Source organism: Bos indicus x Bos taurus, chromosome 6 (genome assembly GCF_003369695.1).
Source record: "Bos indicus x Bos taurus breed Angus x Brahman F1 hybrid chromosome 6, Bos_hybrid_MaternalHap_v2.0, whole genome shotgun sequence".
In the NCBI taxonomy this organism is placed as follows: domain Eukaryota; kingdom Metazoa; phylum Chordata; class Mammalia; order Artiodactyla; family Bovidae; genus Bos; species Bos indicus x Bos taurus.
The window spans coordinates 102,968,341-102,986,122 of NC_040081.1; the positions used below are offsets into that span (position 1 = coordinate 102,968,341).

At 51.1% G+C, this 17,782-nt stretch overlaps 1 protein-coding gene across 7 annotated transcripts in view; it reads right to left on the reverse strand.

Moving 5' to 3' along the window:
* Positions 1–270: 270 nt before the first annotated feature.
* The window catches only part of EVC (EvC ciliary complex subunit 1), a 108,199-nt gene continuing 90,687 nt past the window's right edge, over positions 271–17,782 (reverse strand). For 3 of the 7 annotated variants that reach the window (XM_027545012.1, XM_027545009.1, XM_027545005.1), the window contains 6 exons: positions 14,238–14,382; positions 11,094–11,205; positions 4,963–5,089; positions 3,833–3,926; positions 2,672–2,786; positions 271–2,166 (listed from right to left, as the gene is read on the reverse strand). In XM_027545012.1, coding sequence (XP_027400813.1) covers positions 2,082–2,166; positions 2,672–2,786; positions 3,833–3,926; positions 4,963–5,089; positions 11,094–11,205; positions 14,238–14,382 — 678 coding nt within the window. In that variant the 3' untranslated portion in view covers positions 271–2,081. The remainder of the gene's footprint in view (positions 2,167–2,671; positions 2,787–3,832; positions 3,927–4,962; positions 5,090–11,093; positions 11,206–14,237; positions 14,383–17,782) is intronic. The other 4 variants (XM_027545010.1, XM_027545008.1, XM_027545011.1 and 1 more) reach the window with 3 other exon arrangements.

A 17,782-nucleotide genomic window follows, 5' to 3' on the forward strand; every position in this document is an offset into this window, starting at 1 on the left:
ATTCCCTTGGGCTAAGGAAGCTACATTTAAGCAAAATCATCACCCATGCAAGATCGGTGGAGGTTGGTTTGCTGCTCGTGACCTTCTGAGGGTTCTGGTGCTGCCAGGGCGTCTGCAGTTACCAAACCCTAGTCACCAAATCATTCCCAACATAGGAGGCATTTGCCTCCAGACTACCTCTGGGCACAAGACCCATGTGCCAAAAGCAATTTCTATGTAAACCAGGTTCTCAGAAGACCGCAGGAAGGAAGCCATCGCTTGTTACAAGACTGCAGAATAAGGTGATGTTTTATTTAGCCACAAGAGGGAGCTGCTGGTTAATTTTGGAACTCTACTGGATGCCCAGTCAGGATTTGAGGATGCTCTAATGGCAGATATCCTTAACAAATGACACAACTAGCATGGATTCCCTCTTCTGTTAAGAAGCCACTCTTTCCTGACTAAGAGAGACTAACCTGGGTTTTAAGAAATATAGATTCAGACCACAGATGGTTGGTCCAGAAAGTCCCTGAGACAGGAGCTCCTAGAACCTGAAGCCCACTGTGTACTGGGAATTCATGGAAATACTACACTCTCATCCCACACACACATGGGCTGGCACCCTCTGCCTTAGGTCAGAGGATGATGCCCGCCCCCCAGCTCCCCAGGAAACATCTGGTGGTGTTTGGAGACACATTTTGTTGACACAGTTGGGAGTGTTCCTAGCATATTGTGGGTAGAGGCCACACGTGTGCTAAGTCTCTTCAGTCATGTTCCACTCTTTTGTGACTCTGTGGACCATGGCCTGCCATCCTCCTCTGACCATGGGATTCTCCAGGCGTGGGTTGCCATGCCCTTCTCCAGGGGATCTTCCTGACCCAGGGATTGAACCCGCATCTCTTAGGACTTCTGCATTGGCAGGTGGGTTCTTTGATGATGCTAAACATGCCATAATACACAAGATAGCCCCCATCCCCAAAGAATTTTCTCACCTCAAATGTCCCCAGTGCCAAGATGGAGAATCCCTGATTTCAATTAAAAGAGCAATTTTCTTTCCAGATGGGAATGGCCTCTCCTGGCAGTGGTTGGTCTGGAAGCTTCTGGATATTCCCAGCATCCTCTGGGAGAACCATTTCTCCTTAGGGGAGAGCAGCTGTCTAGCAGAAGGCCTCACGGTTCCCAGAGGAAGTCTTCAGGGTGGGCAAGGCCTCCCTGCATGCATCTTCATTCACTTAGTCGTATCCAACTCTTTGCGACCCCATGGACTGTAGCCTGCCAGGCTCCTCTGTCCATGGGATTTTTTCCAGGCAAGAACATGGAGTGGGTTGCCATTTCCTACTCCAGGGCAGGGCCCCCTACCCAGTGCTTTAAATGTCTCCAACAGAAGACACTGCTGCAGCTGTCATTACGCCTCTATGGGTCCTTGAGTCCCTGGGGTGGGTGAGGACAGGCCCACAGGCTAGGGGTTCCATGGTCTATGTCATGAGACCTGAGACTCAGATCCTCTTATGGAGACCAGGCCAGAGCTGCCAGCTGAGCCAAAGAAGGGACTGGGTCCTGATGAGAATCCAGGTTGGCCAGTGGTCATGGTGCATGGGACAGAGAGAGTGGGGGTGATGAAGATGCAGGAGAAAAGCCCTCGGACCCAGAAAACACCAGCAACACCTGCTTCACCAGCGGCAGAAATCCACGAGGCGGCTAGAGAGCAGAGGGCCCCGAGGCGGGACTGAGGCCACCCAGCCTGGCGAGGGCAGGCCTGGAGGGCATCAGCACTTGGCGGAATGGGAGGTTAGAGAGGGTCATGAAGGAAGGGCTCCCTAAGGAACCAAGCCGTGTCTCAAAGCCGAGGAGATGCAAAAACTTGAAAAGATGTGTTCCCAACACCGGGAGCTTGTCATTTTCACAGGCAGTAGGGTCCGCCTTACTCTTTTAGGCATTTGCTGGGACTCTGCCATCCATTCTCCAGCCCTGCACAAGCCGGTGGGCAGAGGGAAGACCCCATTGTCCCCCCTACCCCTGGGGTGGCAAATCCTCCTGGGGGAGGGGCAAGTGGGCTTCAGAGAATGCCCGGGTCTTCAGGGCCTGTCCTGAGCAGCCTTAAGCTACAGATGGCTTCTTCTCTTTAGCATCTTCTTGGAATTCTCGCCATCACCAACTTCACTTTCTTGCTGGCTCAGCCTTTTGCTGCTTAAAAATAGGGAAGAAATGCAGTTGGTCAGAACAATGATTCCAGGTCTGTCGTGATGCAGCCATGCATCCAACCTGATCATGTGAAAAGGCAGTGATGGGCAGTTGAAACAGCTGGCATGTTGACATGGGCTGTTAAGAAACAAAACTCCTAGCTCCCCTGTGCTTGGTGGGAGGCCATCCATGAGCCACAGGAACAGGAAACCCACGCTCAGAGGACTGCGGTGCCCCAGTCCTTGCCGGACCCACCTTGCCGCCAATCCCGAAGTGTCTAAACCCAGTGGCCCTGGTGAGGCCTGGGACTGCCGGCTGCTGTGGCTGGATGCTGGTGGGCTGGAGAGATGGGTCATGGCCAATGGAGCCAAACTGGACACTAACAACAGCAGTAATAGTCACACCAACACTTCCCATCATCACCCATCAGTTCTCGGACCTGAGTCAACACCTACAAGAGATGCCGGTTTTCCCGCCCAGGTTTAGGAGACCAACAAGGGCCCCATTTTACCTGAGCGATCCTGACGTGGGGCCCCCCGAGGCAGGGTCATCATCCTGGGGACCCCCAGTGTCCCCTCTCTCTCGGGGTGCTGGCTTCTTCCTTTTAGTCCTCAGGGGCTTCTCTGCTGAAGACACGGTAACCAGACGTTGGCTCTGGGGTAGTTTCTCTTGGCCTCGCTTTGCCCCAGCCTGGCACTCTTTGAGAAGCTCTGGGGGCCGAGTGCATTTGGTACCTACTGCTCTTAGACCTGCTTAACTCATAAGGAAACTGAGATCTCGCGGGAGGTGAGAGCCTGCCCAAACCCATGCAGCCGGGAGGTGGCTGAGCCGGGATTCACACTCAGTCAGTCAGGCTCCTGCTGTGTTTATCCCACACCCAGCCAGCCTGGCAGCTTCCCGAAGCAGTGAGAACCTGAGAACCTGCAGCTTTTAATAGCCCCCTGTGATCTCTTTTTCTAAAGTGTTTCCCCAAATTTTTGAATATTGTTTTGTTTTTTGGCCATGCCTCGCAGCATGGGGCTTCCCTGGTGCCTCATATGGTAAACAATCTGCTTGCAATGCAGGAGACTCAGGTTCGATCCCTAGGTGGGAAAGATCCCTTGGAGAAGGGAATGGCACCCCACTCCAGTATGCTTGCCTAGAGAATCCCTATGGACAGAGAAGCCTGGTGGGCTATAGTCAACAGGGTTGCAAACAGTCGGACATGACTGAGCACATATATCCCTCCTTCCTCCACACAGCATGTGGGACCTTAGTTCCCCAATCAGGGAGTGAACCCACGCCCCCTGCCTGGGAAGTGCAGAGCCTTAACCACTGGACTTCCAGGGAAGTCCCTGGCCTTCTGTGATTTTACACACTTTCTTCTTGCCGCACCATCTGTGATGTCACTGGGGTTTCCACTGGCAGGGGGAGAAAGACTAATGAATCCCATTTCACAGATGGGGAAATGGAGTCAGATGTGAGAGTCGACTGCTGAGTGGACTTACAGCAGGTTGGAGGGCCAGGGGTCCAGCAGGCATCCTAGTTGAGCCTGCTCATCTACAGACAGGACACACAAGCCCAGAGAGGGTGCATGTGGTGCCTGAGGTCACACACCGGTAGCGGCAGACCAGGGGTCTAGAACCTATATTTCTGCTCACCAGCCTGCAGGGCACCTCCTCCTATGACTCACCTGAGAGCCCACGTTTACTCGAAAATAGTTTGCTTTCGGCAAGAGGTACCCGGGCCAATGCTGCCAGCTCTGATATGAAGTTCTGTTCAGCTTCCTGAATGCGAAGAGAGAGGGTCAGTGGGGCCTCCCTCTGCCATGCTCTGCCTCTAAATCCCCTTCCATCAGATCGAGGTGGATGCGCTCAGAGTGGGGACAGGAGATAGGACAGCATTCCCATGTGGAGCATCCTCTGTCTCCCTGAGAAGCATCCAGAGAGGCCTGAAGTGGCCGAGGCACATGGAATGCAGGGGCGGCTGGCCGTCCATCCTCACTCACTTGGGCTGTGGGTCCCACTTTACAGATGAGAATACTGAGGTGTGAAGGACTCCTTGAAGGCAGCACAGAACCAGGATCTAACCCCTCCCTCTGCCTGATCCCTTGGGGCCTCAGTTTCCCCATCTGTAAAATGCCAAGAGTAACCCACTATTGGCTGTGGATGAACCTAAGGCCCTCAGTGACTGTCTACAGGAGGCCCTCAGGGAATAGGGGTCACCACCCTATCATATCACTGTTGTTACGCCACACTGCTGGTGAATACTCAGATGGGTCAACACTGCTCAGCACTCCCTTTCTGGAATATCTGATTTCTTTTTAAGGGCAGCCGCTTTGCTTTATAGCCATACCTTATCATCTCACACCAAGGAGATTTTTCTGGGATGAAATATTCACTTTACATCATGAAATATGAGCATCCTGGATATTCTAAAGTGCAAGCCTTGGGCCCAGCAGCACTGCCTGAATGATGCTAACGTCAGCCTTAACACCGAGAGGGCTACAGGGTGGCGACTGGCACACAAGGGAGATGCTCATTCTTTTCAGCTCAACAGACAAAGCTGATGAGTGGTCCGGGCTTGCCTCTAAGCTGGGCGCTGCAGACCCCAGGCAGAATCGAAGTTCATAATCGAGCTGCAAGGCTGATGCGTCATTAGCCCAGGAGACTCGCCGAGGCTGAGGGGCTCCGGCGCAGGGTGTGTGGTCCCCACGAAGGCGCCTGTGCCTTGGTCACGTGACCACGAGCTTGGCTTTTCACTGTTTCCACTCCCCTGTAAACCACTGCCCACATGGCACACGTGCGTTTGCACAAGTTGTACCTGTAGCTGGGTCTCAAGCTGGGCTTCCAGATGGTCCATGACCCTCGCCTTCCGCTTCCGCGCGTCACGGCGAGTCCGCTGGTGCGTGGTGAACTGAGCCAGGAACTTTTTCTGCTGCGCCAGCATCCTGCGGGAAGGAACGCGGCCATCAGCGCTGCCCTGCCGGCGGGTTCATCAGACCCAGCGCGACCCTGCCCCCAGGACCTGGTGAATCAGCGGAACTGATGACCGATGGCCGAGCCCTTGGGGAGAACAGGGGATAACCGCCATCGCGGCTTGATTTACTGAAGCCATGCGAGACGCAGTTCTCGACTCCCTCTGCCCCGCGACTGACTCATCAGAAAAACAGATGTCCTCCGATGAACACTGGGGAGTTTACAGAGTCTCACACACAAATTTTTCACTTGATCTTCAGGGTGGTTTGGTAATATCCACAGGACAGAGAGGAGAAGAGCTCGGGAGAAGCTCAGAGGGCCGGGGTGGAGGGTAGGGGGGCAACCCTGAGTCCCACACCTGCAGAGTTCGGGCTGCAAGTGGCATCTTCGTAGGAGAAAAGCCATTTAATTCCGGGGTGTGGCGAGGGTGGGGAGTGGGCGAGATGGTGCCCTGAAAGGACCCGTCTTTGTTTAAAATTTCAGAATTGCTGGAGCTCCTCCCTCTAAAACAGAAGGCTGGGTTTCCTAGAAGGCAGAGTCTGAGAAGTCCTGAATAGGACAGCCTCATTACTGCCAGTGGCAGGGGCCAGAGCTGGGGCTGAAGCAGGGTCCCTGACCTGGAGACAGCACCCCCACCTCCCTTTCAGGAGCAGAGACTCCCTCCCCTCCTCAGCAGACCTTCCTCTGGTCCTCAGCAAAGGGGAACATTCAATTCCACCCACCCTCTTTCGGTAATTGTTCTCTGCCGTTGTCTTTTCCTTGTTATGATTGGTTTTCTGAAAGGCGCTGAACTTCTAGACATGAAGGCAGAAGACACCTTTAGCATCAGCTGTCCATGGATTGTATCTGAAGGCACGAAATTCCACCAGCTCTTGCTTCATGCTCTTCTTTCTACCAGTAATATCTTTCCCTCTCTTTTTGCTTTTTCTGGTAAACTCTTATTCATCCTACAAGACCCTATCATCCATCCTTCCATCCACTCATTCATTGATTCACAGAAGAATTTCTAGACTTCCAGGTGTGATGCTGGCTTTTGAAGACACAGCTGTGAATAGCAGACTCATAATCTCTGCCCTTACAGGGCCCTACTTTGAGCTGAGGGGAGGGAGAGATATCAAACAAGTAACTATGATGCAGCTGAGGTCAGTGCTCTGCAGTGTGGTCTCTCTCACACCTTCAAAGAGGCTGCATTACTTCGCTGGGGCTGCTCTAACAAATGACCCCAAACTAGGAGGCTTCTAACACATCTATCCTCTCTCATGGAAGAGTCCAGAAATCTTCAGTTAAGGAGTTGGCAAGGCTGTGCTCCGTAGGAGGTTCTAGAGGTGAACCTGTTCCCTGCCTCTTCAGGTGCCTGCCGGCACCCCTTGGCTTGTGGCTGCATCACTCCAGTCTCTGCCTCTGTTGTCACATCATCTCCTCCATGTGTGGTCAGATGTCCCCCTGCTTCCCTGGCCATCAGCCAGGGTGATGGCCTCATCTCAAGATCTTTAACATAAATGACATCTGCAATGATCCTTTTCCCAAATAAAGTCACATGTATGGGTCCACCTGCCAACGCAGCAGGCGTAAGAGATGCAGGTTCAATCCCTGGGTCAGGAAGATTCCCCTGGAGGAGGGCATGGCAACCCACTCCAGTATTCTTGCCTGGAGAATCCCCTGGACAGAGGGACCTGGCGGGCTACAGTCCATGGGTTCACAAAGAGTTGGACATGACTGAAGTGACTTAGCATCTATGGATTCCAGAGCTTAGGACATGGACCTTTTGGCTTCCCTGGTAGCTCAGCTGGTAAAGAATCCGCTGATTGCTGAGTCGGGAAGATCTGCTGGAAAAGGGATAGGTGCCCACTCTAGTATTCTTGGGTTTTCCTGGTGGCTCAGCTGGTAAAGCAATGCAGGAGACCTGGGTTTGATCCCTGGGTTGGGAAGATCCCCCGGAGAAGGGAAGGGCTACCAACTCCAGTATTCTGGCCTGGAGAATTCCATGGACTGTATAGTTCATGGGGTCACAAAGAGTTGGACACGACTGAGCGATGTTCACCTCACTTTTGGGGACCCCTGTTCAGCCCGCTACAGAGGCCAGGTGGCTTCTTTCTGTGAGCAGCCTCAGTCCCACACGCATCTTGTCCCTAGTCCTGGTCACTCTCGACTGTCATCCAGCTGACTTTTCATCTCCCCCATGGACCTGGCTCTTGGGAACGCTGGGAAGTGACAGGACTGCCCAGGAAGGGCCTGTGTCCCCTGGTTAGGGCAGGGCTTCAGTCTCAAGAGCTGGGGAGCCACGCAAGACCCTGCAGTCTCAAGGGTCTGGGAGAATCTGAGACACGGCTGTCTGGTGTTTCATGCGATGCCGTGGCTGCAGCATAGAAAGCAGGAAGGCTGAGTGGGGGTCTGGGCAGAGGCTGCAGCTCCAAACCAGGAGGGGAGTGACGAGGACCTAAGACGAGAGAGCCGGCTGAGGACAGGGTCACCTGGTTGAGTGCATCAGCTCGTGGATGCCTTATGTGGACACAAATGCGACTACGGGAATGGATACTTCAAAAATATCCATTTGAAAGAGTTCTGATTCCAGAACTGTTTGAATTTCACATTGCACCACGTGCAGTGCCAACGTCTCTGCCAAGACGGTGCTGACAGCAGTGATGGACATTGGTGCCCTGCCACGTGCCGGCCTCAGCGTGAGAGTTTTGCAGGCTTTGCATGGCTTATCTGACAGTTATACGTCTGTAGTAATAGGTGCTATGGCAACGCTGTTTTACAGATGGGGAACCTGGGGCCCGGGGCGTAAAGGGTGGGAGGGGCCGCTAAGTATCACCTGGTATCCCTAGGTGGGCTCGCTTACAATCCCACCCCTCACCAGAGAAGAAGTGTGAAATTTACCATCTGACTGAGAAGTGCTTCATGTGCGTGCTTATTCTCATATCCTTTTTAAAATCGGTATCTGTCATCAGCACGCTGCTCTGTCCCTAGGAGCTCTGGCTGACTTTCACTAGAAACTGCACTTATGAATTCAAGGAGATGGGCATGGAGGGAAGAGCACTGACGGTCATATATGAGTCTCTAAGATCAGTGAGACCCGCACCCCCGCTGGGCTTTGCTTCTTTATTTTCCATAAACCCAGCAGGGTTGGACCAGGTGGTGGCTAAGGCCCCTGCTCTTGGGTCACTGGGGTCAAAGTGGAGCCCTGGGATCACAAAGGACTGGAGAGTGTTAGCAATTCAGATGTTTGGGCCCTGCTCCAAGTCCCTGAGTCTGGGTGTCCAGGGGTGCAACCAGCATGTTCAGCACAAAGCCACGAGAGACAGATGCCCCCAAATCTGAGAACTGCTGGACTGTAGTTTGAAGACTGTGCCAACAGTCAGAGTGAGTCCCAGCCTCAACCCAATGGCAGGGCATTTGCTGACCACTGCTCATGCTAAAGGTCGGACACGACTCAGCGACTTCACTTTCACTTTTCACTTTTATGCACTGGAGAAGGAAATGGCAACCCACTCCAGCGTTCTTGCCTGGAGAGTCCCAGGGACGGGGGAGCCTGGTGGGCTGCTGTCTCTGGGGTCGCACAGAGTCGGACACGACTGAAGTGACTTAGCAGCAGCAGCAGCTCATGGCCAGAGGATTTACGGAGGGGAAGCTGGACTCAGTCTGACCTGGGGGACCTTGCGGATCCTGCTTCTTAAAGGAGCATCAGAGAAGGGCTGGGATTTACTCGGTGGCCCAGGATGTAGCTCACTTTCCTCCATCCTGGAGAGCGGTGGTCCTGCTGCTACTTCCAGCTGGCGAGATGCCTCTCCTTAGACAAGGGAGCCCATCCCCGCTGTGGTCCCACAATGCCCCCTCCCTCATCACAGCGCCTGTGCCGACTTGTTTTCTTTTTAATTTGTCCATCTCTCCCTCTAGGCTCTGAGCTCTCAGGTGGGAAGCACTGTCCCCCGTGCCTACCTCAGGACCTAAGTATGTGCTTATGGGGACATGCTGGTGCTAAGCCCACATCCCTTCAGCCTATGTGGTGGTTGGCTGCCCTTCAGGGGACAGTTTCCATGCATGCCAATGTCTCATTACGAGCACCTCTGCCCAGGTCTCAGGGCTTCCTCTGACCATGGGGTGTGGGGCTTGGCCAGCTCAGGGATGCCTGAGAACGCTGGAGAATTAACGCCTCCAGGGCAGACCCTCAACCAACGTGGAAGGGGCTTGGCAGACTTGGTAGACAAGTCCCCTGTTTTCCTCACCCCTTGCTGGCATTATTGGAAGTTGAGTTCTATACATCTTGTGGGCCAAGGGCTCCACTTTGACCCCAGTGACCCAAGAGTTGGGGCCTCTGCCACTCCTTGGTCCAACTCTGTTGGGTTTATGGAAAATAAATAAGCAAAGCCCAGTGGGGGTGCAGGTGTGTGATTTAGTTTCAGTGATTTAGAGGCTCATACATGACCCTCGATGCCCTTCCCTCAATGCCCATCTCCTTGAGTCCATAAGAAGGTCCAGATTGGGGTGGGCCTCAGTTGGCATGGAAACCCCTCATTGTCACAGGCCTTATTGGCTTTTCCCTCCTAGTGGTAGGCCACACAGCGGCCCCCACTACACCCTAATCCCTGGAACGTGTGAAGATGTTATGTTACATGGCAATCAGGACTCTGCTGGGGTGATTAAGGTTACTGGTTTTAAGATTTGGACATTAACTTGGATTATCTGCTGCTGCTGCTGCTGCTGCTGCTGCTGCTGCTAAGTCGCTTCAGTCATGTCTGACTCTGTGCGACCCCAGAGACGGCAGCCCACTAGGCTCTCTCATCCCTGGGATTCTCCAGGCAAGAACACTGGAGTGGGTTGCCATTTCCTTCTCCAATGCATGAAAGTGAAAAGTGGAAGTGAAGTTGCTCAGTCGTGTCTGACTCTTAGCAACCCCAATGGACAGCAGCCTACCAGGCTTCTCCGTCTATTTTCCAGGCAAGAGTACTGGAGTGGGGTGCCGTTGCCTTCTCTGCTGGATTATCTAGGTGGGTCTAAATCACTGGGGGACTTCCCTGGTGGCTCAGTGGTAAAGAATCTGCCTGTGATTCAGGATACCTGGGTTCAATACCTAGGTCAGGAAGATCCCCTGGAGAAGGAGATGGCAACCCACTCCAGTATTCTTGCATGGAGAATCCCATGGACAGAGGAGCCTGGCAGGCTGCATAGTCCATGGGTCACAGAGAGTCAGACACGACTGAGCGACTAAACAACAACAATCACTGGAGTCTGTGAACGCAGAGGTTTCTCCAGGTGCGGTCAGAGAGATGCAGCAGAAGAGATGACAAGTGTGGGCAAGACTTAATGTTCTGGATGCAGGGACCACATCTCTGGATGCAGAGAGAGGCCACTGGGAGGTCAGGGTGGGCCCAGCCAACAGACACAAGGAAACAGAACCTCAGTTCTACAAGGAACTGAATTCCTCTGACACCTGAAGAAGCCTGGAAGCTTCCAGAGCCTCTGATGATAGGCCAGCCAGCAACACCCTGATTTTGGCCTGGGAGGCCCAGAAAACCAGTAGCATCAGCCTAACTTCTGACATTCGGCTCCCTGAGACAACACGGAGTGTGATAGCGGCGGTGCGGGGGTGGGCGTTGCTACGGCAGCAGCAGGAAACAGTCCTCCTCCTCTTTCCCTGCCCCCTCACCATGCTTCCTGGGCTCACCTGCCCCTGGGGCCTCAGCTAAGCATGGATCAGAGAGGAGATGCCACATCAGGGCTGTGAAGACCACTCCAACCTTGGGACGAAGCCCTCAGCACATCTTGACTTGTGCCCTTCTGCCAAAGTCCTTTCAAGGGGCTGAGAGTTAGAGGGGGAACCAGACGGGGGCTTGTGGGCTGCCACATGAGACAGGAAACCCAGGCCCACAGGTGAATGAATGGGAGGTCAGCTGCTGAGAGTGTATTAGAGACAAAGGCGATGCACAGGGGTTGGGACCTTTGCGTGGGGACCCTCAGCCAGCGGGGAGGCCTTACCTCTGGTGAACAGCTCTGGAGGCTTCCTGAGCTCCACCTGCCATCTCGGCCCCAGACAAAGGATCGGCGAGTTCTTGCTTTTTCCGCAGCTTGTAATCTTCTATTCTCTCACCTGAAAGTGAAAGTCGCACATTCCTGTCTGACTCTTTACCACCCATGGACTGTAGCCCACCAGGCTCCTCTGTCCTTGGAATTCTCCAGGCAAGAATACAGGAGTCGGGTAGCTGTTTCCTTCTCCAGGGGATCTTCCCAACCCAGGGATCAAACCCAGGTCTCCTGCATTGCAGGCAGATTCTTTACTGTCTAAGCCACCAGGGAAGCCCAAGAATACTGGAGTGAGTAGCCTATCCCTTCTCCAGGGGATCTTCCTGATCGAGAAATTTGAACCAGGGTCTCCTGCATTGCAGGCAGATTCTTTACCAGCTGAGCCACCAGGGAAGCCCACATAACACACAATGATCGAGGTGGGTGTTTGAAGGACTCACACTGTGCTGGGAAGGGGCCAGGCGCTGGGGTGCAGAGATGAGCAGGACACACCTGCTCTCAGGTGTGCTGTTTACCAGCTCCATGCTTCACCCGGGGAAGGGCTTCGTGTGCAGGAGGAAGCCATGATTTCCGTCACACCCCATGCACCAATGAGGACAGTACCCCAGCTCTGCCTGCATCTGCTCAGCCCCGCTTTCTTGTAAGTATCAGGAGAAAGGAAAGCCTAATAAGAAAGGGTCAACACTAAAAGGCCACCAAAAATGATTAAAAGTCCACACCAGGAAAGAAAACCAACCTACACAAAGTGCTGTACGCATGCAGTGAGTCCTACAGACATGGGTGCTGAACCGGGTACTTTCCAAGGAGCTGAGAGGTTTGGTTTCTGAGTCTGAGGTGCACTGGTCTATATATCAGAACACATTTCCTCTTCTTTTTTTAATTATTTAAAACAACGGTATATTTTGAAACAGATGATCAAAATTATTTTCTCCTGCATTCTTGCTACTACCTGAATTAACTGCTTATTAGACCATAGCCATAACAATATATATTTATATATATTTTTCATATATATATTTTTTCGTATTTCATCATATATATATTTCATATTTCCTAGTCATCTTGTGCACGCTGTGTCTTAAGTCGTCTCAGTCGTGTTTGACTCCTTGTGACCCCATCGACCATAGCCCACCAGGCTCCTCTGTCTATGGGATTCACCAGACAAGTGGGTTGCCATGACCTTCTTCAGGGGATCTTCCTGACCCAGGGATCAAACCCAAGTCTCTTTTTTGTCTCCTGTGCTGGCAGGCAGGTTCTTTACCACTAGCGCCACCTGGGCTAGTCATCTCAGAATATGCTTATTCTTAGCTAGCTGCTACATTTATCTAGTTACACTCACCTAGTTGCCATACCGGAGAAGGCAATGGCACCCCACTCCAGTACTCTTGCCTGGAAAATCCCATGGACAGGGGAGCCTAGTGGGCTGCACTCCATGGGGTCGTTGAGGGTCGGACATGACTGAGCAACTTCACTTTCACTTTTCACTTTCATGCACTGGAGAAGGAAATGGCAACCCACTCCAGTGTTCTTGCCTGGAGAATCCCAGGGACGGGGGAGCCTGGTGGGCTGCCATCTATGGGGTCGCGCAGAGTCAGACACAACTGAAGCGACTTAGCAGCAGCAGCAGCAGCAGTTGCCATACTGACCGAGCTATGAGATATCAACAGGCCACTGACCTCCCTGGACCCAAGCTTTCTAGAATTAATAGAAAGGTCCATCCTGGATGATCCCCAGGGGCATAGCATTCTAGGACTCTTAAGAGTTGACTGAATGAAAAAAGGAGTTCGTGTGATCAAGTTACATCATTTCAAGGCATTTGTTGAGAAATCCTCTCACTAAGTTGGGGTATCAGGGAAGCAGGAAATTAGAGCTAAGAGGATGCAGGAAGGGTGAGCCTGAGCCTAGCCCCACAAGTCGGGAAACTGAGGCTTAGAGAGGGGATGTGAACACCTCAGTTCCTGAATGTTCTGCAGGAATGATCAATCACATCTGCCTCCTGCTAAAGGAGACCTACCCTTACTTGAGAGAACCATTAGGAAGGATCTGTAGCCAGCAGGCAGATTTCTGGGCAGGTCCCAGATTTTATTTGAATGTAGAGCTCTAGTTCCCCAGGGCAAGGGCAGGAAAAAAGCAGCAGCTGAACTCATTGAGAAAAATAAGATTCATGGGAGACCTGCTCCCAGGACCAGCTTCGCGTCCTTCGTCTAGAGATTGTGGACAATCCAGGAAAAACCCATCAGAGAAAATGGGATTCTCCCCTGCTCCAAAGCCCCAGGTGTAGGGAGGACTATTACAACAAGAGACTTTAAGGAACTGGTTTTTGTCTGTTACTCCATGATGTTCTTGCTGGCCCTGGGGGTCTGGTCTGCTCCATCCCCCGGGTGGCCTCTTACGAGAGCCCACAGGGAAAAACTGACTCTCATGGGTGAATGTGCCCACATATGGGCCACTGGCCTGTTCTTACTCATTGTCACTGTGACAGCTTAAATTGAGGGAACGTCTCTTTGGCCACTAGGAAGCCCAGAGGCAAATGCATGCCACCTCTTAAGTAGGAAAGTGCTCACATATGTCCCAGACGATGACTGAACCTTAATTCCATCTCACTGTCCTCTCCTTGTCCTGCTTCACCTACTTAAAAAATAAAATCCTATTGTACTCTATAGATATGTTTCTTTAAGTGCTTTTTCAAAAGCCTTTGGGGAACAAGTCATTGTCATTGAAAGTATTAGTTGCTCAGTCGTGTCTGACTCTTTGTGACCCCATGGAACGCAGCCCACCAGGCTCCTCTGTCCATGGGATTCTCCAGGCAAGAATACTGGAGTGGGTAGCCACTCCCTTCTCCAGGGGATCTTCCCAACCAGGGATTGAACCCAGGTCTCCTGCATTGCTGGCAGATTCTTTACCATCTAAGCCACCAGGGAAACCAAGGTGGCTTCAAGGTGGTTTGGGGGACAAGGCAAGGATAAATAAATACATAAAACATAAAAAAATTAAATCCTCTTAAATAACCATTTGAAAATGCTGACATCCCACCCCATCCCCAACTAAGAGCACATCTGGCTCGCTGCTGGCAGGGCTTCCTCGTGGAGGGCACCATACCCTGCAGGGTCTTCAGATGCTGCAGCCTTCTCTCCTCGTGGTCCTGCATGACCCTCCCAACCTGCTGGTAATATGCCTGCACAAGCCGGCCGATGCCAGGGCTGGTTACGTAGACACTCTCCACGGCTGCTTCCATCAGTGTTCTCTGTGGGCAGGAGGGGAAAGTCTTAGTAGAGGGCACACACAGAGCCAGCTACGGCCAACACAGTCCTGACTCCCATAGTCCACTTACTCCCAAACTTCGCTGGTCCAGAGCAGGTAGAGAGCACCTGGCTGGTTTAAACCAGCATTAATAATCTTATTATTAATGCCAAAGAATGCTCGAACTACTGCACAATTGCACTCATCTCACACACTAGTAAAGTAATGCTCAAAATTCTCCAAGCCAGGCTTCCGCAACATATGAACTGTGAACTTCCAGATGTTCAAGCTGGATTTAGAAAAGGCAGAGGAACCAGAGATCAAATTGCCAACATCCGCTGGATCATGGAAAAAGTAAGAGAGTTCCAGAAAACTATCTATTTCTGCTTTATTGACTATGCCAAAGCCTTTGACTGTGTGGATCACAATAAACTGTGGAAAATTCTGAAAGAGATAGGGAGTACCAGACCACCTGACCTGCCTCTTGAGAAACCTATATGCAGGTCAGGAAGCAACAGTTAGAACTGGACATGGAACAACAGACTGGTTCCATATTGGGAAAGAAGTATGTCGAGGCTGTATATTGTCACCCTGCTTATTTAACTGATATGCAGAGTACATCATGCGAAATGCCAGGCTGAATTAAGTACAAGCCAGAATCAAGATTTCTGGGAGAAATATCAATAACCTGAGATATGCAGATGACACCACCCTTATGGCAGAAAGCAAACAGGAACTAAACAGACTCTTGAAAAAGTGAAAGAGGAGAGTGAAAAGGCTGGCTTCAAACTCAACATTCAAAAAATGAAGATCATGGCATCTGGTCCCATCACTTCATGGCAGAGATGGGAAACAATGGAAACAGTGACAGACTTTATTTTCTTGGGCTCCAAAATCACTGCAGATGGTGACTGCAGCCATGAAATTAAAAGATGTTTGCTCCTTGGAAGAAAAGCCATGATGAACCTAGACGGCATACTAAAGAGCAGAGACACTGCTTTGCCAACAAAGGTCCTATAGTCAAAGCTATTGTTTTTCCAGTAGTCATGTATGGATGTGAGAGTTGGACCATAACGAAGGCTAAGTGCCAAAGAATTGATGCTTTTGAATTGTGGTGTTGGAGAAGGCTCAGTTAAGAGTCCCTTGGACTGCAAGATCAAACAGTCAACCCTAAAGGAAATCAACCCTGAATGTTCACTGGAAGGACTGATGCTGAAGCTAAAGCTCCAATACTTTGGCCACCTGATGTGAAGAACTGACTCACTGGAAAAGACCCTGATGCTGGGAAGGACTGAAGGCAGGAGAAAGGGATGACAGAGGTTGAGATAGCTGGATGGCATCACCGACTCAACGGACATGAGTTTGAGCAAGCTCCAGGAGATGGTAAAGGACAAGGAAGCCTGGCGTGGTTCCTTGGGGTTGCAGTCCATGGAGTTGCGGTCCGTGGGGTTGCAAAGAATTGCACATGACTGAGCGACTGAACAACAATATCCCTAAACACATGTTGCTTCTTTCTGCCTGTGGATTTGATCACATTATTTTTGATCACATGTATAATCTGACTCTTCTTCTATACTTCTATAGCATTTACCTCATCTGCACTACTTTTTTTTTTTTTTTTTCTTTTGCTGTGCCATGCATCATGTGGGATCTTCCTGACCAGGGATTGAACCTGTGCCCCCTTAATCACTTAGAACTGGACATGGAACAACAGACTGGTTCTAAATAGGAAAAGGAGTACGTCAAGGCTGTATATTGTCACTCTGCTTATTTAACTTATATGCAGAGTATATCATGAGAAATGCTGGGCTGGAGGAAGCACAAGCTGGAATCAAGATTGCCGAGAGAAATATCAATCACCTCAGATATGCAGATGACACCACCCTTATGGCACAAAGTGAAGAAAAACTAAAAAGCCTCTTGATGAAAGTGAAAGAGGAGAGTGAAAAAGTTGGCTTAAAGCTCAACATTCAGAAAACTAAGATCATGGCATCTGGTCCTATCACTTCATGGGAAATAGATGGGGAAACAGTGGAAACAGTGGCTGACTTTATTTTTTTGAGCTCCAAAATCACTGCAGATGGTGACTGCAGCCATGAAATCAAAAGACACTTACTCCTTGGAAGAAAAGTTATGACCAACCTAGACAGCATATTCAAAAGCAGAGACATTACTTTGCCAACAAAGGTCTGTCTAGTCAAGGCTATGGTTTTTCCAGTGGTCATGTATAGATGCGAGAGTTGGACTATGAAGAAAGCTGAGCGCCGAAGAATTGATGCTTTTGAACTGTGGTGTTGGAGAAGACTCTTGAGAGTCCCTTGGACTGCAAGGAGATCCAACCAGTCCATTCTGAAGGAGATCAGCCCTGGGTGTTCTTTGGAAGGAATGATGCTAAAGCTGAAACTCCAGTACTTTGGCCACCTTATGTGAAGAGTTGACTCATTGGAAAAGACTCTGATGCTGGGAGGGATTAGGGGCAGGAGGAGAAGGGGACGACAGAGGATGAGATGCCTGGATGGCATCACTGACTCGATGGATGTGAGTTTGAGTGAACTCCGGGAGATGGTGATGGAAAGGGAGGCCTGGCGTGCTGTGATTCATGGGGTCGCAAAGAGTTGGACATGACTGAGCAACTGAACTGAACTGAACTGAATAATCTTATTTTCCTTGGTCAGGGATGGTCTGACGCTGGGTGTATGACCCAGTCCTGACCAGTGAGATGCAATGTTAGAGAGAGTCTGTTGAGGGCCTCCCTTTTCCCAATATTAAGCAAAGCCTTGGTGAGGGTGATAGACTTTGTGTTTCCCTCTTCTGGCCAGGACACAGCCTGATGTATGGAGCAGCAGCAGCCATTTTGAGACCATGAGGCAACAAAACCAACACCAATAATGATGGATCAGAAAGAGGTTGGTCCTTGGTCACATCATTGATCCTCTGTGCCAGCCTGGAACCACCACATTTCTTGTTATGTGAGATCAGTAACTTCCATTTACTTAAGCACAGATTTCTGTCACTTGCAGTTATACACAGTCCTCAATGACACACCTTTGGACCCAAAGCAGAACAGAGAAGAAATGCTGGGATGCCCTATCATTGGGGACATGGTTGGGCACTTGTAAAGTCATCACCTTTTACCTTATGAGATGATGGGCAAAGGTCAGGTTCGATTCCCTATTTCAGCAAACATTTACTGAATGGCTTCAAGCTCTGGGCAAGAAAAAAAATGCCCATTCATTATTGTTGAGTGATTCGTTATGTTCGTAGGGCTGACAAATATACCCTGATGTGCTGGCGTGGATGGAAGCCGTGGAGGTGAGGAGGGCTGCAGCTTGGGATGCAGAGGAGATGAGAGTCCGTCTCCTCACCCCTAAGTCCTGCTCCTCCCTTACTGTGGCCGCTTCTCT